This window comes from Suricata suricatta, chromosome 10 (assembly GCF_006229205.1).
Source record: "Suricata suricatta isolate VVHF042 chromosome 10, meerkat_22Aug2017_6uvM2_HiC, whole genome shotgun sequence".
In the NCBI taxonomy this organism is placed as follows: Eukaryota; Metazoa; Chordata; class Mammalia; order Carnivora; family Herpestidae; genus Suricata; species Suricata suricatta.
In genome coordinates, this window is record NC_043709.1 from 23,559,923 (window position 1) to 23,585,074 (window position 25,152).

At 37.4% G+C, this 25,152-nt stretch overlaps 2 protein-coding genes across 4 annotated transcripts in view; one reads left to right on the forward strand and one right to left on the reverse strand.

The window, feature by feature from the left end:
- Positions 1-996: 996 nt before the first annotated feature.
- LOC115305098 (translation initiation factor IF-2-like) lies at positions 997-8,676 on the reverse strand. Its single transcript, XM_029955441.1, has 3 exons — positions 8,644-8,676; positions 1,385-2,446; positions 997-1,218 (listed from the first exon to the last, which is right to left on the reverse strand). Exons 1-3 carry the CDS (start codon positions 8,674-8,676, stop codon positions 997-999), a joined length of 1,317 nt encoding a protein of 438 aa, XP_029811301.1.
- The window catches only part of CDK17 (cyclin dependent kinase 17), a 107,135-nt gene continuing 83,083 nt past the window's right edge, over positions 1,101-25,152 (forward strand). The window contains exon 1 of one of the 3 annotated variants that reach the window (XM_029953537.1): positions 1,101-1,670. Coding sequence is in view for 2 of the 3 variants with exons in the window: in XM_029953536.1 (XP_029809396.1) it covers positions 16,734-16,776 (43 nt within the window). In the remaining variant the exon portion in view is untranslated. Of the gene's footprint in view, positions 1,671-16,682; positions 16,777-25,152 lie in introns of those variants that run through there. The other 2 variants (XM_029953536.1, XM_029953535.1) reach the window with 2 other exon arrangements.

Sequence of the window (25,152 nt, forward strand, 5' to 3'; positions counted from 1 at the left end):
AGAAGTCAGCAGGCATTATTTTTAGAGGGAAAGGATTCATCCAGGAATCCAAGAAAGTAATTGTCAGAAGTCCTCAGGATATAATGTGATTTGAAATTGCATTAAAGACTTACAAAGGGTATTCCTGGGTATTAAAGTGAAGAAATATTTATATATCACTTCAGCAGACTTTTATGTGGCTTAAAATTTTTCCTTATTTACGTTGTACACATCCTGTCCCCATTCTTGTCTTTTCTGTCCTCTCATTATCTCCCTCTAGGGGTGTGTTTGTTTTTACCTTTTGCTTTTGTCCTTATTAGTGGAAAAAAGTGGGTCAGTATTACTTTAGTTTGTCTTCACTTTCACTCTGCTGTTCATTCCTGAACTAGCTTTTAGCCTCTGGGAAAGAAGAAAGTAAAAATATTTAGAGAAACTGGGCCAACCTCTTGGCCCTCCTTCCCCTGAAGAAAACAAAACCTAACCAACATCAACAGTATTTCCTCTCTGTTCTCCTACAGCATCTTGTATTTCTCTCCTCACAAATCCCAGATTTTTATTATAACTGGTTACTGACTATCTTTCATCCAGCTAGTCTTTCAGTCCTTTGAGGACCTAGCGTATTGCCAACAACACAATACAAAGAAATTAAAAGAATAAATGATGCGTGCGTGAATGACTGCTGCACTGCTACCCCCACCCAACCACTCATAATAAAGGAGAAAAGTTGCAATCAGGGCTCAGGTGTGGGCCCTTTGAAATAAACTCTCTAGAAAACCAGTAGAGAACTGCGGCATTGATATATTAATTACATAATTACTTGGATAATTTAAGCAAGAGTTTTTGTTTCGTTGCGGGGGGTGGGAGGAAGATGAAGGGGTTGAATTACTCAGGTAATTTCTTCCCTAGTTGCGGTGTTGCGTCACTACGTAACCATCGCACTCCTGTGGGGTCTTCTCATCTCTCTCACCTCCCTCCGGTGACTTCGGAAGCCCTGCAGGAGTGACCGAGGCGCCCACTTCAGGGGCTGGGGGTTTCCCGGGGATACCCCGCCCCGCCTTCTAGGCCCCGCCCCGGGCCGCCGGCCCCGCCCCTCCCGCCGCCGCCGCCGGCAGGGGTCGCGCTGCCGGCAGCAAACAGCTCAGGCGGGGGTGGGGGAAGCTCCCGCGGCGGGTCCCTTTCCTCCGCCGCTGCTGGTTGGATCGTTTCAATAAAAGTCTTTTTTCTCGCTCGCTCGCTCTCCTCCGGGGAACAGGCGGAGGCGTCAGTCCGCAACCGCCGAGTGAGAAAGCGACCGCGCACACGCAGAGAACGAAAGCGGCCGCCTGCCGTCTCCCGAGCTCCTCACGGTCCGGCCGCAGAGAGGAAGGAGCCCTTGTCCGGGCGGGCCGCCTCAGCCGGGCGTCACCTCCCGCCCAGGCTCCTCCGAGGGGATTAGTGGGCTACCCGCGCGGCCCGGCGGCCCGGGAGCCATGTTGTCCGGGGGGCTTGGCAACGCGTGAGGGACTCGCGGCCCCTCCCAGAGGCTCCGGACCCGCGGCGAGAGCCGGAAGGCAGCGGCGGAGGCCTGCGCCTCGGAGGCGCCTCGGCTCCGCCAGCCGCTGGGACCCGGACCTGCATCCGGTCGCCGCGGGCGTCGGCAGAGCAGCTCAGCCTCCGCGCCTCGCTTTGCGACGCGGCCCCCGCACTTGCTGGTGAGTTGGTGGCGGAAGACCGCGCGGGGCTTTTCCTGCTGCCCAGCGGACCCCGAGCCGAGGGAGTCGGGAGGGTGCTTGGGACCGAGTGCCGGGGCGGGAGGCTTTGGGGGCCGCTGGAGGCTCAGGCCCGGCCGGGAAGTTGAGAGAGGGAGGCGCGGCGTAGGGAGCTCGCGAGTGCCTGTCGCCCCTCTGGTCCAGCGCGAACCCCGGGGCGCCCAGGCATTTCCGGGGTGGGGTGGGGTGTGGGTATCTTTTGGGCTTCTTCGCGGGAGGCGCCCCCAGCCGCAGCCTCTTCGGGTGCTTGCTCCCCGTTTGGTGTCCGGGGGGAGGCCCAGGAGGAAAGAGGCAGAAAGTCCCCCGAGATACAAAGATCCCCCTCGGCGGGGGTGGAGCTGCAGGCGCGGGCGGCGTAGGGGAAAGGAAGGGCGCGAGTCCGCGGGAGGTGGGCGAGGAGGCAGCGGTGGCCGCCGCGCTTCCAGCGCCTTGGAGACGCCGGGGGTGTGAGCGAGTGGCGAGCGCGGAGGAGGAGGAGGAGGAGCCTTCGCGTGGGGAGCCGGGCCGAGACAAAGATCACCGCAGCCTCCCGCTGGCGGGTCACACCCCTGAGTGTTGGTCAAGAGCAGAGGTGGAGGGAGTGTGGGAAACCCGAAAACCGATGGGGAAGGGAATATGGGCAGCTGCCAAGTATTGTCGTCTCCGTTGCAGTTGCTTTTCTCAGCATTTTCGTGCCCGATGCTTTTGCTCCCCAACTCAGCTGGATAGCTCCCGATTCCCTGCTTCCCGTCACCACCTCACTGCCACATTGACTCCCTTGTGGTTTCCCCCTCTTTCTCCCCCTGCTTTTCACCCACTCCTTTTCGGGTAAGCAGTATTGTGCCTTCAGCTTGGGGGAACGTTTGCTAATGACAGGATGCCTGAGCTTGTTCTGACCCTGAACTGCCTTGAACTCCTCTCTCTTCCTCCCACCCTTTCCTTTCTGGGATCTTAGAATGTCACATGGCCACTAACAATTAGCTTTTCTTCAAAAATGGCAAAAACATGTAGCTGAAATCCTTGGCGCTCCTTTTTTATATTAATTCGTCCACTAAAGACACGTCCTTGGTTATGGTTTCGTAGCCAATTAAATTTTCTAGGTAAAAAAAGTGGCAAATTTTGTTTTGAGTCGTGGCTATTCCTAGGGTCAGCAAAGTGTATTCCTGGCTGCCAGACCTTCTCACACTTAAGAGGAAGTGCTTGTCTTAAAAACAATTCATTCTTCAAACTTTGCTGATTCTTGAGTCTTTGTTGAGGGATTTCTTTTAAAAGGCGCTTGTGTAAGAAGGTCAAAGTAACGCATTTGAGTTACTGTATCTTAGACTTCTGTTAACCATAGGGTAAAGAAAATGAATGGGATTTTAAGGTCTTTAATGCCTTGAGTCAAGGAAAGCCTCCGTTGAAGCTAGAGAGAAGGTTCAATCGAATTTAAGAAAAATTTGCTAGCAGTGGTGTTACTGGTTTTGTTAATGAAGTCCTATCAGTCTTTGTAATTCTAATATCTGCATACTTCCAAAAACAACGGTTGTAACAAAAGAAAAAAATGGGGTATATTTAAGGGAAGTCTTTTTTTTTTTTTTTTTTTGAGGGAGAATTTGGAATATAAAAGTGTTATCCTTTTATCTGGTGGACTGTCTCATAGGCCAGAAACGCTAATAGTTTGAATGCTGGACTTCAAAGAAAATAGCTGAGCCTTTGAATTTAAGCTGTTTTAAAATATACATGTATATATATAAAATATTTAGAGCTTGAAGCGTGAATGAAAAGAAATTAAAAGTGAAGACTGTCTGATATAGGAACGTTACTGATGATGTTATTCTGAGAACAGTCATATCTTGCAGCCATTACAATGTTGGCGCTATAAAAATTGTGTAAGGGATTTCATGTTAGGGACCCGCCTTTGAATTGTGGGACTCCATACCCCACTCTTACCATTTAACACATTTCAGATATCTCTGAAATTAAAGATCGTATCATTAATGATCAGTGTTTTGTATAGCATATTTATCAAAAGACCAAATTGAAGATACATTGGTTATTTTCTACATGTTATTTAGTGTTTAATTAGATTATGAAGTTTAATTTTAGCGAAGTTAAAATTAAGTTAGCGAAGAATTTCTGGGTGGTGGGATTTAGGGATGAATAAAAATACGTTCTGTATTCCTTTTACAATCAGAAAAAAAGTGTATGATGTATAAAGTTTTGTTAATAACGTAATTTTCCTATTATTAAAAGAAGCTCCCATTAAAGAGTTTATTTCTCATCCTTGAACTCTGACCCAATAAAGTCACTTTCAGGTGTTAGGAATTTGAAATAGTGTAGCCAGCCAGATCTGCTCTGGTTACTTGAAGGGAGAAAGAGAGATACATAATAAGGAAAGATGAAATTGGAAGAATTGATTGTTTGGTAGTGATCCAGTATGTGCTGGTAGCTTTGTACATCAGTAATCTTGTTCTGATAAGTCATTTGTTTCACAAAAAATAGAAAACTTAAATTTTATTTTCTCTGTAGTGGTGACTAAACAGATTTTAAAGTGTACATTGGTTAATTTATTTCGTTTTTAGATATTGCTTCAATCCTATGATCAGGGTGGAAAGAGATGGCATAAAATAATTTACTTAGTTGAGGCTTTTTTTGTTTTCTCCCCTTATTTTCAGTAATACTTACCTCCTTTTTCTTATTGATGAAATAGTACTAACTAAACAACTGTGGAGGTATTTTACTGTGAATGGTAGAAACTATAATGGCAACTGAAGAAGATATTCCGAAGTGAAGATGATGTCACTTAATATTATTAAACATTATCTGTGAACACAACATTTTCCCTGGCATTTTCTGTGTTATTGTCTAATAGTATTGAATATTTATAAGGCATTACATTTTAAATCTTTATTACTGTTTTCTGATCTTTATAAAAATTGCAGCATCATGTCATGGAATTCTTTTTTATAACTTCTACACTGTGTTGTAGAAAAAGGACATTAAATGTTAAATTCAATTAATAAGAATATTCATTAGAGTATTTTATCTATTGTAAAAATTGTCTCCTTTCATACATGTGAAGAAAGAATAGTTTTGGGTTCTTTGAATTTTGAATGTAATTTTTGCTTGAAGTTTTAAGTGGAAAAGTTATTTAAGGTGCAGTTTATCACTGATGATGGCATTTTGTGTTTTATTTATTACATTTTTAAATGTTTATTTATCTTTGAGAAAACGTGAAAGAGAAGGAGTGCCAAGTGAGGGAGGGGCAGAGAGAGAGAGCAGACACAGAATCTGAAACAGGCTCCAGGCTCTGAGCTGTCCTGCAGGGCTCAAATCCACGAACTGAGATCATGACCTGAGCTGAAGTTGGATGCTTAACCTACTGAGCCACCCTGGACCCCCAACATTTTGCATTTTAAATGACAAACAGTAGACTTATGGCATAAAATTGTGCTTTATGTAGTATTTATGAGGTTTAAAAATCACCTAAAGAGAAACGGTGTAGGTTACTAGCATTCAGCCTACAATGTTGGCAATTTCTTTGAACTGGTGAGGAGAGGACCTTTTTTTTTAAAAATTTCTATTTACAATATTTATAATATTAAGCCAAGAATTCTTACTGTCATTACTGGATTCTTTGCTATTATTTTGCTCCCACCCTTTTTAGTTGCCAGCTACTTTGATATCTGCAAAATATTGACCTGGAAAGAGAAATTGCCAAAGGCCAGGAAAATGTATTAGATGTATCTGAGTGTAGCTGACCTTTCCTATCTTGTTTCTCTTTGTTGGCCAACTTGGAAAATAAATACCTAACAAGAAATCTAATGGGAATGTGCCAACTATAAATGTTATGTTCCATTGTAACCTATGATACTGAATACTGTATGTGAGGAGGTAGGTAGATTTACAGATCTGTGGCATATTGGGATGCGTGGCAATTACCTTGCTCCAAAGTCTCCTTTTATTTTTTTATTTTTATTTTTTATGTTTTTATGTTTTTATTTTTTTATTTTTGAGCAGCAGAGAGAGACAGTGCAAGCAGGGGAGGGTCAGAGAGAGAGGGAGATGCAGAATCCGAAGCAGCCTCCAGGCTCTGAGCTAGCTGTCAGCACAGAGCCTGATGTGGGGCTCCAACCCATGAACCGTGAGATCATGACCTGAGCTGAAGCCGGACGCTTAACCAACTGAGCCACCCAGGTGCCCAGTCTCCTTTTAAGATTATTTTTTGTTGTGCCTGGGTGACTTAGTTGGTTAAGTGTCTTGACTTCAGCTTGGGTTATGATCTCAAGGTTTGAGCCCCGCATTGGGGCTCTGTGCTGACAGCGTGGATGGTCTGGAGCCTGCTTTGGATTCTGTCTCCCTCTCATTCTGCCCCTCCCCTTCTCGTGCTCTGTCTCTTTCTATCTTTCAAAAATAAATAAACATTGAAAAAAAATTCTTTGATGTAAACTGTACATGAAAGAAACTAAACTCAATTACTTCTTTTGCTAGTACTATGCCAGATGTTACTTTGTTTAATCCTCATAGTAAGCTCATCATATAGATATTGGGCCTGTTTATAAATAAGGACACAGAGGCCCTAGATTAAGTGATGGTCTCCAAGATCTTACCTCTTTGATAAAGCTGAGGTTCCAGTTTTGGTGTTCAGACCACTATATTACATGCCTCCATGGGAATGTGATGTTAAAAAGTCTGTTAAGTGTCTGCTATAGAGAGAATGAAAAAGTGATAAATTTAAAAACTCATCAAAATTAGATTTAAATTCCATTGAATTAGCTTACTACACACAAAAAAATTGAACTATACAAAATGTATAAGAGAGAACATATTTATAGCTCAGTATGAGTTAAAGGTACTAAAAAGATACTGAAAATATTTGTAGGTTTATTTTTAATCATGGATTGATCAGTTATTTTTTTAGGCATAAAGTAAAATGAATATTGGTGCTGAAAAGCAAAAATAATTATACTGTGTGTTTACTATCATTTTTACTTCTAAGTTTTTTTAATTTTGATTTTACATGTGTTAAAATTAGTTTGCATTATTTCAGCATATGCCACTAATGGGAAGATGGCTCAGATGCATGCTTTGTAGGTTGCTTCAGTATTGGGTGGGAATTTTTTAAGGTAGAAAAGTTTGATATCTACATCTGTACACATATAATTAGTAATTGGTTTTTGGCTTTGGAATTGCTTAGTTAAGTAAAGTATAAATTTTAATCTTGTGTTTTTATTGCTATATGGCTATATACCACTGAAAATAGAAATATCAGAGCAGGTTGTACATTTTTTGGTAATAACTTTTTACATTGAAAGCCAGCCCTTATGATGTTATTGTTGATATATATCCTATCCATTGTTCAACTGGAAGAAGAGAAAATGTTATTGAATTGACTAAAGATACTCCATTAAAGTAGAAAAGCAATGACAGCAGATTTTCTTTTGGTTGTCATAAAAGTTAATTTGGAAAAGATTTTTGTCAACCTTTTTTTCTAAGCTTTTTTTTTTTTTTAATGTAATAAGCTCTACACTCAATATGGTGCTTGAACTCATGACCTTGAGATCAAAAGTTGCATGCTCTACCAACTGAGCCACCCACTTGCCCCTTATCAGCCTTCTAACAGCACACTTTTATTTCTCTTTATGTATTTATAAGCATAAATACTTTCAAGAATACTCTAAATTTTATATGCATATTTGTAAACAGTGGGAAAAGGACCAAAGAATACTTTAACTATATTCTAGGTTAATGACTAACTCACTTTGGTCTTCTCAGTCACATATTTAGTCCTTCTATTTTTATAATTGATGGTTAATATTTGTTAATAGTGTGTGTTAATATTAAATAATGTAAACAAAGTTTGGTAAAAAATTAATATTTGTGAAAAATCATTAGGTAACAACCTTGAAGCTCTTATTACTCCAAATTTAGAGGCATTATCCTTTAAATTAGCTAATGTAAAATAAGTTAGCTAATATATATTTTTAAGTATTATCTTTAAACCTTTTCCATAGTTCCAGATTTTTAAATTACTGGTTTGTACTGCTACATCTGGTGGGAAGCTCTGCAGTGATTTTTGAATTAAATTTTAGATTCCTTAAGCAGACTTTAGCCCCTTGAACTTGTCTTATTGAAATATTTTTTAAGAATCCTTTATGGCTTTATTATACTTAATACATTTTTCTTATGTATTTGTTTTTTGAGAGAGAGGAGCGAGAGGGAGAGGTGCACATTCAGGCAGGGGAGGGACAAAGAGAGGGGGAAAGAGAATCTTAAGCAGGCATCATGCCCAGGGCAGAGTCTGAGGTGGGCTCCATCTCCAGGACTGGGATCTTGACCTGAGCCAAAATCATGAGTTGGATGCTTAATTGACCGGGCCACCCAGGTGCCCCAAATACATTTTGTTTTTCAATTTCAGGGGTATAAATATTTTTAAAGCATTTATTATGCCCTAGGAATTGTGTTAGTCTTTGTATATGGTATAAAAATATAATTTAATGAGGAACTATTGCAGTATGTGAAATAACAGTAACACTGGTTGACTGGAATGTTCTGCTCTTGGCCCTTTTCTTGTGTTTTACATGTTGTCTGGGTAGTCTCCTCTGTATTTAGTGCATTGTTCTTATTACCTATATTTTGATGATCTTCACATCTTTGCTTCTAATCCAAACCTCTTTTCTTGAATTCTTTCTAGTTACCTCCCAAATATTGCCTCTTAGTGCTCCTTTACCAGAACTGAACTTTTTTTTTTTTCCTCTGCCTCTATTCCCTACCACAGTAATGCACCACCATCCGCCTAGTCATTTGAGGCAAAACCTTTGGCAGATGATGCTTTTCTGTTAGCTCTCTCCCTAGCCGATTCTCTCACACCAAACTTTATCAATTTTATTCCCTAAATATCTTTTAGATTTATCTTTTCCTGTTGTTCTTTTAATATACAAGGGTTTTGGATTACCTCATCTATATTATTACATTCAGTTTTGTCCATTTTAGCCTAACAGGTATTCATTCTTCTTTACATTTATATATATGTATGTCTGTCCTTCCTTCCTTTGCCTATCCATCCATGTACCTAAGTCTGAAGTGCCTGCCCGTTTTACTAACAGTCCTGGTCCATGCTAGGAAATAAGGATGAGGAAGCTGGTGTATTGGTATTACAGTGCTGTGATACTTGGAGAGAAATTCTCATTTTTGAAGGCAAATGTCCCTTTTTGTACTGTCACTCTTTATGGTGATGTGCTATAAAATTTATGTCAACCATAGTTCTTAAGACATTGTTTTGTAATTGATTATTTATAAATCTCCATGCTGGTTGGCCTTGTGCTCCAGATAGACCATGCTTTTTTGGTATTCCCTCCAAATTATGTATTGCCTAATTGAATGAGTGAAGTGATGGGATTAGGATCTGAATTGGTAAATTAGGGTCAGATTAGTCATGGCCTAGAGAGAGTCAAGAATCAATTCTGATATGGGAGAAAAATTAAAAGCCATCAAATATTTTGAGTATTGTTGTTACATGTAGGTGGTATTTGTGTGTGAGCAATATGGAAGCAGTTTGTAGGGCAACTTGAAGGGGCAATAATAGTATTATTGGATCTTTTTAATTACATGTAAGCTGTACTAATTTGTTGTCTTAGATAAATTGGAAATATGAAATTACATTATTTATGTGTGAATAAAGTATCTGTTTCTAAAGATCTAAAAATTTTGGTTAACATCAAGAGTAAAATTTGGTGTAGTGATAAGATTCCATCCTTAATGGAATTGAGCTTTTGACTATGTGTAGTACTAAAGCTAAATGCGTTTACCAAAGTATAAAATTGCACTCAAAAGGAGAGAACAGTGCATTTATTGTCATCCCTTTTTGCCCTGATAGTTTATGTATACAGTTGACCAAGAATTTTGTTTTTATCGGAATGATAATTAAATAAAAACTGCTTTAGGGTCTAATTTTAAAATTAAAGACATTTTATTGATATTTTTAACCTGAGCTTTAAATTATACCTCTGTTATTGTAGGTGTGTTGTAAGAATTAGATATATTTTAGAAATCAGAGATTATGGCTTAATGACATCTTGAAATGTGATATTTAAAAAGGAATTTTCATAATTTGAGAGATTCTATGCCTTTTCATATTTATTATATGGTCTTAAAATTTTAAATTTTATATCAGTTAAAATTTCAAGATCAGTATTTACTGATGTTTTATCATTTCAGGAGTAGTGGAGTCAGCACTGCATTTGGTAGTAGATTTTTTTGCCCATAATTTTTAAAAATTTTGTTTAAGAATTAAGCTCCTAATGCCCAATACGGGCTTGAATTTACAACTTTGAGATCAAGAGTTGCATGCTTTACCCACAGGGCTGGCCAGGTGCCTCTGCCCATAAATTTGTGAGCATTTGCCCCCTCTTCAGATATTTTTGTTATTTACATTTCTATTCTCTTCTGATCCCTTTTCTTCCTTAGAAGCTATAAAATGGTTAGCACATTTTTTTAAAAAAGTTGTTTAGTTTTAGAGAGAGAGAGTGCGTGAGTGAGCTGGGGGAGAAGCAGAGAGAAAGAGAAAGGGAGGGAATTCCAATCATGAGATGATTCATGACCTGAATTGAAATCAAGAGTCAGTTGCTTAACCCAATGAGCCACCCAGGTGCCCTGACACATTTCTAATTTTATGTATAATTTTTTGGGAAAAATTTTGAACTCTTATTTTTATAATATGAAGTTGGAATGGGTTATATGTGTCCATTTGTTTTTTGTAAAGAAACTATTTCAGTAATAATTCATTATCATGTGATCTTGAACCAGTTACTTAAACACTTAAGGGTCATTTTTTTCTATGAAATTGGGAAGTGCCAGAGCTTATTTCATGGGGTTTGGGAATTAAATGAAATGGTATGTATAAAGGACTTTGCGAAGTACCTTGCATTTAGTACTCAAAACTGGAAGTTATTTTGTATTACTCTTTAATAGGAAGAATTGTTGGTAATGGTACCAGAATTGTTTTGCTGATCTATTCCTTCAGGTTTATTCTTTCTGGTTAAATAAGTGATTCACAAGGACAGCTGAATTAAAGTAATCTCTCTGGCTTTTAAAACTGTACATATCTCCAGGATTTTTGCATATGCTTCCCGACTCCCACCCAATTTGAGAATCACTTATTTTTTTTTTTAATTTTTTAATGTTTTATTTATTTTTGAGACAGAGACAGAGCATGAGCAGGGAGGGGCAGAGAGAGAGGGAGACACAGAAACGAAAGCAGGCTCCAGGCTCTAAGCTGTCAGTACAGAGCCCGATGTGGGGCTCGAACCCACAAATGTGAGATCATGACCTGAGCCGAAGTCGGAGGCTTAACCAACTGAGCCACCCTTGTGCCCTGAGAATCACTGTTATTGAGTTAGTGTTACTTATCAGTGTATGTTGTGTCCTTTAGGTATATTGTGGGAGGAGGATAGTATAGACTATTGGACCAATAATGTAGGATATTCATTGTTGTTTCTTATCTAATGCCCATTATGAATAAAGGTGTTACAATCTTCCTGATAAATAAGCACATTGATTAATCTTTTCCTTAGGACCAGCCAGATTTTTCTTATAACCATTTACCCTTTGTTCCCTTTCTTCAAACCTGTGCTATACTACTTGTTTGAACTCTTAACAGTATTTGCTGTCCATGTTAATGACTTTTTTATGTATGATTCAGATATTCTGAAAGTCAAAATAGAATAACAGGTCATATAACTTAACCATTAAAAAAAGAAAATGGTTTTGCATTTTATTCTTTGTCATAAGGTCTTATTTGTGTCTTTTTTTTTTTTTAGTTTATTTATTTATTTATTTTGAGAGAAAGAACTAGAGTACCCATGTGAGTTGGGGAGGTGTAGAGAGAGAGGAGAGAAAGAATCCCAAGCAGGTTTGATGCTGTCATGCAGAGTCCGACATAGGGTTTGAACTCACAGACTGAGCCATGTGATCATGACCTGAGCCAAAATCAACAGTTAGATGCTTAACCATCTGAGCCACTTAGTGCTCCTGTTATCTTAGGATGTTTTTCTAGGTCAGTGGCCTTCACATGAACTTCAGAAGGCACGCTTCTTGATTTAAAAACAAACAAAAAACTAGATGTCTCCGTGGTATAAAATCTGTCTAGAACAACTGAATTGGAATCTTTGAGCTTGGTTTTTTTAAAATGTTCCAGGCAGTGTTTGAGTTTTAGAAACATGGTTCTAGGGTTTAGCACAGTGTTAAGAGGAGCATTCACTCATATATAAACTAAAGGCAAAGTGATTGAAACTTTCCATCATTGCATCTTATTTTTTCTTTTTATTCTTTTTTGAATTTCCTGGTGTATCATGTTTTGGGGGGATTTTCTTAACTTTATGTATAAAAGTCTTATGTTCCAATTACTGGATTTTTAATCCTTTTAGTGAGTATCTTTTTGTTTTGCTGTTTTAGTTTTTTTCTTAAAAGGTAAACTGAGGCACATTAATTTTCTTTTCAAAGTTTCGTGAACATATATTGATTGAATTAGGGAGCACCAAACCAGAGGTTTTTACCTGTCTACCAACTGGAGCTGGGAGAGTGGGGAAGTTTTTATAGGGAAGACATAGAAGCAAAGGGAATTATTTGGTGATAGTTTAAGCAGTTGCCTTATTTGGAAAGCCTAGTTGGCTTTTTGTGATTGGTTGTTCTTAAGTTTCATTTTCTCAGATTCTTGTGCAGTGACTGTGGCTTAGGTTTTGGTTTGCTTACTTAGGGTACCAAGGCATTAGCGCCACCTTAGTCTAATCGCCTTCTTGCTGAATTCCTTTAACAGTTTGAGTGTCTTATTATTTTGCTTCGGTGCAGTCTCAATTATTATGTTTTTAAAAATTATTTTTTAAATGTAAGAACATAGCAATGTAGAAAATAGACCATAATCGAAATTCCTGAGCAGTGGTTTTCTTCAAATATTCTCTATGTCTGTTTTCATATATAGAGTTTAACGTTTTAAGATCTTTTTTATAATGTAAGTTGTTTTTTAAGTTACCAAATAATTCTTATGGCTCTTGTTTTCATTGTTACAGCATTGTATCACAAGAAGTTTATCCATTTCATAGTGGCTAATAATTATTAAATAACTACTTTTCATTTTTCATCATTTTAAATTGTGCTGGGATAAGTTGTAGCATGTGACCACAATCATCCTACCCGAGGCACCCCCCCCCCCCACCATTTACATTTTCTTGGGGTAGCCAGATACACAGACACGGAATTCCCAAATCAAACCCTGTGAACCTTTTCAGTTAATGCTTGTTGTGGCCGCATCTACTTTTACTGACACTACTCTTTAACTCTTTAAAATTCTTGCTTCAGGGGCAACTGGGTGGCTCAGTTGATTATGCTTCTGACTTGTGATTTTAGCTCAGGTCATGATCCCAGGGTCATGGGATTGAAACCCACGTTGGACTTTGTGCTAGGCTTGGAGCCTGCTTGGGTGTTGCTATCTCTTTCCCTCTGCCCCATCCTCTGCTTGTTCGTTCTTTCTCTCAGAAAAAGAAAAGTAATAATAATAATAATAATAATACTTTAGATAATTTGTAGAAAGATGTCATTGCTTGTGTTGGGATTTCTTTGATTGCTGGATTTTTTTTTCTGTATTTTCCCCTCAGATTGCTCAAGAGGAAATGATTACCATTCCCTGAATCCTGACTCCTTCATTTTTCATTATTTTGTGATAGTTTTTTAGAAAAATTATTTATTTATTCTGAGAGAAGGAGAGACACAGCACTAGTGGAGGAGAGGCAGAGAGAGAGGGAGAGAGAGAATCCTAAGCAGACTCCACACTGTCAGTTTAGAGCCTGATGGAAGGCTTCAACCCCATGAGATCATAATCTGACCAGAAACTGAAATTTGAATGCTTACATGATTGAACTACCCAGATGCCCCTATGGTACTCTTTTTTTTTTTTTTTTTAAATCCTATTGCTACATATAACGTTTTTTTTCCCTTAATCTGAGATAATTTGTTTTGGCGATCCATCTGTTCTTATTCTAGTTCCAGTTTATTTTAGTTATCATTGCTTTTTAGTATATCTTAATGTTTGGTATGGTGAGACAGCTTTTTTCCAAATAATTTTGATATTATGTATGTGTTTATATTCAACTTGTATAAATGGTAGGCAAAAGAGAAGTAGAACACGTGTTTCCATTTTTTTTTTCAAGCTCATCTCTCTAGCTTAAAACTTCAATCCTAAATATGCCACCGCATCTCTAAGAGTTGCATCAGGCATCAGGGTAGACTTCCATTTCCTCATTGTCCAGGTTGTATTTTTTAAAGAGCATCTCAGTAAAAATTAGGTAATTTATGATTTTATTCATTTATTAATGCTGTTACCAAAGGTGGACTTGCCCTGAAGAGGAAGGAATGACATTCAGCCAAGGGTATTTGGTAGAGATTTCTTGGAGGAGGTAATGCTTTAGCTTTAGCACTTCCTAGTATAAAAGGGCAGAATGTAAAAATGAAGTATGAAAAAGTGTTTTACATTACAAAAATTGTTATTCTCCACCAGCCTATTAAGTATTTCCATATAGTGGAAATAGAGAAAAATAGAGGTTGAATGTGGAAGATGTGGTAGGTAAGATCAAAGGAGGAGATATACCAGTAAAGAGTTTGGATATTATTCATCCATGGAATTGAGCTATTGAATATTTTTTAGGCAGAATGTCTTCTTTTCTACTTTGAAGGCATTGGGAAAGTTCTGTGAATAGCTACCAATGAGCTACCTCTGGATGTTGAATGGCCAACCTTTTGTGATATGTTGATGTTTCAGAAGCAGCCTCAAAGGATGCTTCTTTATTTTGGGAATGCTAAAAAGAGCTACTTGTGCCTTTTTATTCTGGTCTGGTTCACCGCAGAGACATGACATGACTTTATTGTCTCTTAGGACAATATTTAACTGCCAATACCAGCGTACCAATCTAATTATACCTCTACAAATGATTATTTAGTTCTTTAGACTTTACCTCTGTGTTAATATAATATAGGTAACCATTTAGTAGTAATTTAGTTAAATTATATGCAGGTACTGAGAATAGGCTAATTTCAGCAGCTACTGTGTTACAGCTCTTTAAAGTCAACTAAGTGACTTTACAGTTGATCTTTGAAAACACAGGTTTGACTGCACTGATCCACTTATACATGGATTTTTTTTTGGAAACAAAAAAAAACCCCAGTATTATATAAAAGCATTTTTTCTTAGGATTTACTCAATAACACTTTTTATTCTCTAGTTTACTTTATTGTGAGAATAAAGCATATAATACATATATAACATAGAAAATATGTGTTAATTGACTATGTTATTGGTAAGGCTTCCAGTCAACAGTAGGCTATTAGTAGTTAAGTTTTTGGGGAATCAAAAGTTAAATGCCCGTTTTGGATTACACAGGGGTAACCCCTGTGTCATTTAAGGATCAACTCTACTTTTAATACTTACAAAGAATTTTTGATATATTTTTGGTTTTGTTCCTAAGATGGAGGTATCTTTTCTTTAACTATTTACTCTTCACAAATGATTATCTCCTTGCCCCATTCCTTTCTTACTTTGAACTCTTCAAATCCTTCTACTTTTGTAGGCATTTAACATTTAAAAAGATTTAAACTTATTTTTTTTGAATAGGTGATATGATTAAGAACTTAAAGCTATGTAGAGAGAGATATAGAGAAGTCTTGTTTCACCTTTGGCTTTTTCCTGCCAATTTTTCCTCCCACACCTTTTAGAGGTAGACATTTCCTTTTGTATCTGTTTATCTTTTCAGTGTATTTTTTGTAAATACAAACAAATACATGTATGTTTTATATTGGAGATTTTTCCATGTCTAGCTAAAGATCTTCCTTTACTTTTAATAACTGTCATAAACCCACAGAAGTAAGAATTCAGGTAAGTCCCTGAGTCCTTTGTGGACACTTGGGTTGTTTCTTATCTTTTGCTATTATAATACCAAATAAATAATATATATACAACATTTTGTACTTGCATAAGCAAATCATGGTTTAGATTCTAGGAACAAGGGTCAGTCAGGTGGTAAGTACCTGTCTACACAGATGTCCTTGCTGTTTCAGTAGAGAGGGCCTGGAAAAAATGACACCCCAGTAACAGTGAGCACAGTTAGTGCCAAGATCTTGGTTTCTAATACTGTTCTCCCATAAAAGGAACCAGAGCTCTGGAGAAATGGCTGATTCCAGGACTGGGACAGGAAATAAATACAACAACACTGAAAAGTGAGGAAGTACTTCAACAAAAACTATGAATGAGGCAGGTAAAATGGGTACAGGAGCTGACAAAGGGAGCTCCCAATGTTAATAATAGAATAATTTGAGAAACAAAATAAAATGGAACTTTAAAAATTGGATTATAATTTAATTATCAAATATCCATGAATCCATACTGAAATAAGTAAATGGAGGAGAACAGACATATCTGTGCAGAGGAATTCCAAGTAATTTATGTAGATACTCAGCCCTCAAAGAGGTATAACAAAACTCCGCTCTAAAGGAATGGAAAAATAGGGAAAAGGGTAACTTAGCAGGGGAAAAACCTGACAAACACTATCTGAGCTGTGTGACCAAGGATTAATACTATAAATATGTAGTATTAATACTATAAACCAAGTGTATCCCCCCCTGTAATTCATATTGTTGAAACCTGATGGTATTTGGAGGTGGGGCCTTTGAGAGGTGCTAACATAGGAGGTCATGGAATTAATACATTTTTAAGAGACACCAGAGAATTACCTCCCCTCTTTTGCCATGTGAGGACTTAGTGAAGAGATGGCAATCTATGAACTAGGAAGTAGGCTGTTGCCAGGCATCAAATCTGCAGGGGCCTTAATATTGGACTTCCCAGCCCCCAGAACTGTGAGAAATAAAATTTTTGTTGTGTATAAGCTACCTAGTCTAAGGTATTTTGTTATAATAATATTCCTTAAAACCATCAAGGTCATCTGAAACAGGGAAAGCCAAATTGTCACAGCCAAGAAGAGCCTACGATGACATGACAGCATAACAATGGGGTATAGTGCTTGGGATCCTGTAACAAAAAGGACATTAGGTAAGAACTAATGACATCTGAATAGAGTGGACTTTAGTCCATACTGCATCAGTTTTGGTTATTTGTGACATATACCAGAGTAATATAAGATCTTCATAGCAGAGTCTAGGTGTCTGGTGTAGGGCAACTATGTATACTATCTTTGCAATTTTCCTGTAAATCTAAAACTATCATAAAATATTTTAAAAAAAAATTCTTCTATAATTTTGTCAGTCCTATTGCCATTATGTATCTAAATGTTAGAGAGGCTTATTTTCCCATAGCCTCACCAGCTGAATGTGTGTCACACTTTTGGAATTTTGCTCATTGGATAGAGGAGAACTGATGTAACTCAGACTGCATTTCTCTCATTATGAATGATGCTGAATTATTTTGTTTTTGTATTTATAATGGACATTTTACTTTTTTCTCCCGTCTGTGAACTCTAGCATTCTTTGTTTTTCCTGTTAGGTTTTGGTCTTTTTCTTCTTGGTTTCAGGAAGTCTCTATAGGGGGTTTAGCCTTTTATTTGTAATACAGGTTGCAAAAAATAATATATTTTCATTCTTTATGATGTTTCTTATGCAAAAAGTTTCCTTTTTTATATGGTGACACTATTTTTTTCTTTTACATTTCTGAACTTTGAAACATAGTTTGAAAAGCCTTCACCACTCCCAGGATTATGAAGGAATTCATCCATATTTTCTTCCAGTACTTATGGTGTCCACTTTTACGTTTAGATCTTAAAATTTGGATCCTTCATTTCCTTCTAAGCATTGAGGCGTTTTAAATACTTAACCATTTCTTTCAAATTACTCCTGTGTAAGCATCCGTGTGGCCTTATAAGTGCTTTAAATGATCTATAGTAAAAGAAATGCTTATACATTTATTCTTGGTAGATAAAAAGTCTCAACGTTCTGGAAGATATATTAAGCATTTCATTGTGTCTTAATTCCAAATCATGGTTTAAAAATAATATTATAATAATGAAAATTCCTTTAAAGTTACTTTTCACTGTTATATTGTAGTAAATCTAGCAGTATTTTTTCCTTGAACTAATTATTAGTATTGTGGATTATTCTAATTTGGTTTTTTCCCATCCTGTTTCTCTTCTAAGCTTCCTCCTTCAATTATTAAACCTGTCTGTGATTTTTTTTTTTTTAACCTCCCATTGTCCTCTGAACTCCTCATTGGTTTTATGGCTGCACTGATACTAGTAATCTATTTGGTATTATTTAAAGTTTTATTTGTAGGCCTAATACATGTTTTAACTCATTAAGAAAATGGAACCAAGTGTCAACTGATGTTGCCTAGTATAGGATGATCTCATACCTTTTTATAACGGTATTCATATTTTCCTCACTTTGCTTGTGATGAAACTAGTATTGTTGAACTGAATTTTAATAGATATTCGGGAAACTATCTGGTGGTGCTGTGGAATATTGGCTCTTAGAAAATACCTCCAAAAAACTACCAAATAACTTTATTGTGTAAAGGAGAGAACCACCTTTACAGGGCTGTTAGGGTCTGCCAGAGAAAGGGGAGGGCGTATGAAAAGAGTAGTGAAGCAGGAAGGGAGAGCAAAGTTGGTATATTTATTGAGGATTTGGAGTCTTTAAAAAGACATTTTGGCCCAGGAGCTTGATTAGAATTAATAAGGATCATGATATAATAGTTTAGGATTAATAGATACAGCAAAGCAAGGGTTTTGAGGTAAGATTTTTAAATTGTCTTGGAAAGTGAACAATCATGTGCTGCTATTTATTAAAAAGTTGAATAGTCTGCTCTTGGTTTATATGGGGTTTTTGGGAAGTTCCTGAAATGAACAATGAAGTTTTTTGCAACTCTTATCTGCCTGGACAAGAGTTTCCTGGAATAGTAGAGTCATGTTGTCAAAGACAACTGAATAGTTATGTTAATATAGACTAAACTCTGGGTATAGATGGTTTTAGTTTTTTACTACCCATTCAGAACCAAAATAAACTTGAAAATATAATTATAAAAAGTATAATTCTTAGGACCAAGTACTAAGACAATACATTTTTTTGGTGAGGTGTTTGACAGTGAATAATTTCCCCTGAAGAATGAGATTCTGCTTTGATAATTAAGGTGTCTGAGACACCCAAATACACAGTTAGGTATAGGAGTGTGAAGCTGAGAAAAGAGATCTAAAAGGATCAGGAATAGAAATTTGAGAGTTATTGTTTAGATTAAATCCCTGTACTAAGATGAGTTTGCCTGAGGAAGCATAGAGTGAGAAGAAAAATACTTGTCCCCAGAGCTTCTAAGGCTTAATAGCTATGTGTATTTATGTGTGTGGGGGGGGGGGAGAGAGAGAGAGAAAGAGAGAGAGAAGATTTAAGTTGGCAAAAGAGTGGCCAGAGAGGTTGGAAGAAAACCAGGATATTGTAATGTGATCTCTGGAGATGTGGCTGGAAAGTAGTGGAATCAGAACACGAAAGCCTTATGTATCTAGGTGGAGAAGGACCTATTGGCCTCAGTGATGAATTTTCACTCAGCAGTTCTGTGCTTAGTAAAGACTTCACGGAGCTATTCAGTCTATCATGATATTCTTCACATAAGAATTGCCTAATGGGAAATTCTTTTTGCAGGGTAGTTATTTGAAATTAAGAATATTTTCTTAGAAATAATTTTATGGTGGGGCGAAGGGGTACCTGGGTGGCTCCGTTGATCAAGCATCTGACTCTTGATTTCAGCTCAGGTCATGATCTCCCAGCTTTCTGAGTTTGAGCCTCGCATCGGGCTCTGTGCTGACAGCATGTAGCCTGCTGGAGATTCTCTCTTTCTTCCTCTCTTTCTGCCCTCCCCTGGGTGTGCTTTCTCTCACTCTCTTTCTCTCTCTCTCTCTCTCTCTCAAAAATAAGTAAATAAACAGTAAAAAATAATTTTATTCACTTGCTGCCACATTACCCTGTAAAAGTTATTTAATCTCTCATTCTGACTGTAATTGAGGACAGATCAGTGGTGTGTAGCCTGCAATTTTATACGCAGTACATATGTTTAGTGTTAACACTTTGGGAGTGCCCAGTGGAAGAAGTAACATTTGCTGAATGAGTATCGTGTGCTAGTCACAATCCATACATTCTAATCTATATCTGACATCTTTTTGAGGTAGGTTTTTTTATTTCCTTCTCCAAAGAGGAAAAACTAAGGTTGGATTTCTCTGTGTCATATTTGAAGGAATATGAATCACGATTTGAACTTGTGTGAGGCTTATTTTCAATTTTTGTTGAACCAAGTGGACTCCCTATATGCTATAAACCCTTGGTCAACCGGTGCCACTGTTGTATGTAATTAACATTTCACCAGGTGTTAATTAAATGTACGAATATGTTACCTTGCAGCTTTTGAGGAACAAGACTGAACAGGTATCAAACAGTAGTGAAACAAAGAAGAGAGAATCTCAGCCCATGTATTTAATCTTTGATTAACTAGAATCTTTGAAGAACTATAATCCATTTAATTCCTCTTAAGGAAGCTATTCATGTTGAAGAACAGTGTCCTATTTGACAGGACTCTGGTTAGTTTAGACATTACTGTTTTAAAATATTTTTCTGTATTCTCACAGGCAGTCTTTCTTTGGAATTCTCTTTTTTAAAGTCTGTTATTATTAATGAGAATGCACATTTTGCCCTCTTTTTTCTTTATGTTGTCTTAATCTAATTTAGCACTTCATGGAAACAAAAACTATCAGAAAGTTGAAGAGTGCTGCATCTTTGACATCTTGCCAAGTGTTCCACTGTTGCCGACGAAAGTTGGTCACTATCTAGAAAGCTTTAAGAAAGTGCTAGTTTAAAAAATACTAAAGTGACAAACTGTTGTGTCATCAATTATAGAATGATAGCACATCTAGTTGTTCAGATCTGTTTTGGTGAGAAAAGTTAGAAAGTTGCCTACATGCTTTTTCTTTTAACATGAAGAGCAAATTCATATTTGACTTGTGCCAACCATGGCTAAGGACATTCTCAGTGAAACATATGTGAATATTTAGAAGGTGGAGATTTTGTGAGATTTTTGCTTGGTTTAAAAAATTTTTTTTTAACATTTATTCATTTTTGAGAGAGAGTGAATTGGGGGAGGGGCAGACTGAGAGGGAGACACAGAATCTGAATCAGGCTCCAGGCTCTGAGCTGTCAGCACAGAGCCTGACCACGGGGCTTAAACTCATCAACTGTGAGATCATGACCTGAGCTTAAGGCGTATGCTTAACTGACTGAGCCACCCAGGTGCTCCTTGAGATTTGTGCTTTGAAAACACATAATTATTTTTTTCTTTAAATTTTTTAATGCTTTTTAAATTTATTTTTGAGAGACAGAGAGAGATAGTGCGAGCAGGGGAGGGTCAGAGAGAGAGGGAGACACAGAATCTGAAGCAGGCTCCAGGCTCTAAGCTGTCAGCACAGAGCCCAATGCGGGGCTCGAACCCATGAACTGTGGGATCATGACCTGAGCCAAAGCTGACGATTAACTGACTGAGCCAGAAAACACGTAATTCTTTATTTGGTGGTAATTGAAAATGTGTCATGTTATTTTTTTTTAATTAAAAAAATGTTATTTTTTTAATTAAAAAATTTTATAAAACATTTATTTGTTTTTGAGAGAGACACACAGAGTGTGAGCTGGGGAGGGTCAGAGAGAGAAGGAGACACAGAAACAGAAGCAGCCTCTAGGCTCTGAGCTGTAAGCACACAGCCTGACATGGGGCTCGAACCCATGAACTGTGAGATCATAACTGAGCTGAAGTTGGCCACCTAACTGACTGAGCCTCCCAGGTGCCCCTAAATTGTTATTTTAAAAGAGAATTAAAGTTTCATTCTTTAAGAATATGACATTTTAAATATCTAGATATTTTTACCTCTTTCCATTCAAATGAGGTCCCTAAAATGCTTTTTAAATTTCTTATTTTTGGAGTTAGGAGGTGTTTAAAAGAGTGAATGATGAGCTGAGCCTCACAGGATATCTTGAGTGGTGTCATCTTATGTCCCAAGTGAAGTCTGATCCTTTCAGTTTCTTGTGCTATTAGCTCAGTTTGAGGTGATACGACATCACAGAATCCTTTATGTTACTGAGGGATAAACTATAGCATTAATTTAGAAAGATCAAGTGAGAAATCATCTGGCTTGATGTAACAAATTTTGGGGGCATATGAGTGATATAATGGGGGTAGGAAGGGACACAAAGATCTAAAAAAAAATATATGTCCTTAAGGAGTTTATAATATGGTGAAACCCAGGAACTTTTACATTTACATAGCCAGTTAATTTTGATGAGGACCAGATTTTCGATTTGGGGATTGGTTGAGAATAGCCTTAAGAGCAGTAGCTTTTTTTTCTCTTTTGACCCAAGTATTTTTTATTTATTTTTTATGTTTTTGGCTTTTTAGGTTTTATTTTAATTCCAGTTTGTTAACGTATAGTGTTATATTAGTTTCAAGTGTGCAGTATACTGATTCAGCACTTCCACGTATCACCCGGTGCTCATCACCACTACTTACTCCCCATCACCTATTTTAGCCCATTCCCACCTCTGGTAACTATGAGTTCTCTATAATTTATTTGTTCTATATTGTATTGTATTGTATTGTATTGTAGAGCATGCAAGCAGGAGAAAGGGGGGAGAGAGAGAGAGAGAGAGAGAGAGAGAGAGAGAGAGAGAGAGAGAGAGAATCCCAAGCAGACTCCATGTTCAGTGTGGAGCCAAATGTGGGGCTTGACCCCACAACGCTGGGATCTTGACCTGAGTGAAATCAAGAGTCAGACACTCAACTGACTGAACTACCTAAGTGCCTCTGTTCTCTCTAATTTAGAGTCTGTTTCTTGATTTGTCTCCTTCTTTTTTCCCCTTTGATCATTTGTTTCTTTAAAACATTTTTTTCAATATTTATTTATTTTTGAGAGAGCGAGAGAGAGAGAGAGAGAGAGAGAGAGAGAGAGACAAAGACATAGTGTGAGTGGGGAAGGGTCAGAGAGAGAGGGAGACACAGAATCTGAAGGAGCTCAAACCCATGAGCTGTGAGATCATGACCTGAGCTGAAGTTGGAGGCTTAACCCACTGATCCACCCATGTGCCTCTTGTTTGTTTTGTTTCTTAAATTCCACATAGGAGTGAAATCATGTTATTTGTCTTTCTGTGACTAAACTTATTTCATTTAGGTTATACTCTAGCTCCATCCATGTTGTTGCAAATAGTCAGATTTCATTCTTAATGGCTGAATAATATTGCATTATTATATATACACACACACAAATATACACCCACAGGTACATATACACACATACCACTTCTGTATTTGTTCATCCATTTATTGATGGTTGCTTGAGCTGCTTCCATAATTTGACTATTGTAAGGAATGCTGCAATAAACATAGGGGTACATGTGTACTTTTGAATGAGTATTTTTGTATTCTTTGGGTAAATACCCAGTAGTGCAATTCCTGGGTCATAGGGTAGTTCTATCTTTGACTTTTTGAGGAACATCCCTACTGTTTTCCACAATCGCTGTACCAATTTGTATTCCTATCAACAAGGCAAGAGGGTTCCTTTTTCTCCATACCCACCCCAACATTAGTTGTTCCTTGTGTTGTTGATTTTAGCCATACTGATAGCTATGAGGTGACACCTCTTTGTAGTTTTGATTTGTATTTCCCTGATGGTAGGTGCTGATGGACATCATTTTATGTGTCTGTTGGCCATCTGTGTATCTTCTTTGGAGAAATGTCTGTTCATTTCTTCTGCCCATTTTTTAATTGGTCTTATTTAGGTTTTGGTGTTGAGTTCTCTAAGTTCTTCATATATTTTGGATACTAACTTTTTATGGGATATGTCAATTGCAAATGTCTTCTCCCCTTCCATAGATTGCCTTTCAGTTTTGCTGATTGTTTCCTTTCCTGTGCAGAAGCTCTTTATTTTGATGTAATACCAGTAGTTTATCTTTGCTTTTATTTCCCTTGTCTCAGGAGACATATCTAGAAAAATATTGCTTTAACCAGTGTTAAAGAAGTTACTGCCTGTATTCTCTTGTAGGATTTTAATGGTTTCAGGTCTCATATTTAGTTCTTTAATCCATTTTGAATTTATTTTTGTGTATGGTGGTCCAATTTCATTCTTTTGCATGTTGCTTTCCAGTTTTCCCAACACCGCTTGTCGAAAAGACTGTCTTTTTCCCATTGGATGTTCTTTTCTGTTTTGTTGAAGAATAATTGACCATATAATTGTGGGTTCATTTCTTGAGTTTTCTATTCTGTTCTGTTGATCTATGTGTCTGTTTTTGTGCCAGTACCATATTGTTTTGATTCCTGTAGCTTTGTAATATGACTTGAAGTCTGGAATTTGTTAAACCCCAGCTTTGCTTTTCTTTGTTAAGGTAGCTTTGGCTACTCAGCATCTTTTGTGGTTCCATACAAATTTTAGAATTGTTTGTTCTAGTTCTATGAAAAATACTGTAGGTATTTTGATAGGGATTGCATTAACTGTAGATTACTTTGAGTAGTATATAGACATTTTAACAATATTTGTTCTTGTCAAGGAGCGTGGAATGTCTTGTCATTTGTGCCATCTTCACTTTCTTTCATCAGTGTTTTACAGTTCTCAGAGTACAGGTCTTTCACCTTTTGGGTTAGGTTTATTCTTAGGTATATTAGTATTTTTGGTGCAGTAGTAAATGGGATTGTTTTCTTAGTTTCTCTTGCTGCTGCTTTGTTATTTATTAACGTATAGAAATGTAACAGGTTTCTGTATATTGGTTTTTTATTCTGTAACTTTACTGAATTTGTTCATCAGTTCTTGGAGTTTTTCAAAGGAGTCTTTAGGGTTTTCTATATATGGTATGTCATCTGCAAAGAGTGAAAGTTTTACTCTTTTACCAATTTGGATGCTTTTTATTTCTTTTTGTTGTCTAATTGCTATGGCTAGGACTTCCAGTACTATGTTGAATGAAAGTGATGAGAGTAGACATCCATGTCTTATTTCTGCCTATAGAGAGAAAACTCCGGTTTTTCTTTCCCCATTTAGGATGAATGATACTAGCTGTGTGTTTTTTGTATATGGCCTTTATAATGTTGAGCTATCTTCCCTCTAAAACTACTTTGTTCTGGATTTTTATCATGAATGGATGTTGTACTTTGTCAAATGCTTTTTCTGCCATCTATTGAAATGATCATATGGTTCTTAGCCTTTCTTTTTTAAATTTTTTTGAAGATTTGATTTTTAATAATCTGTACACCCAACATGGGGCTTAAATTTATATTCTGAGATCAAAAGTAGCACACTCCACCACCTGAGTCAGCCAGGCACCCCTCCTTTCTCTATTGATGTGATATATCACATTGATTGATTTGTGAAGAGTAAACCACCTTTACAAAACCCAGGAGTAAGTCCTA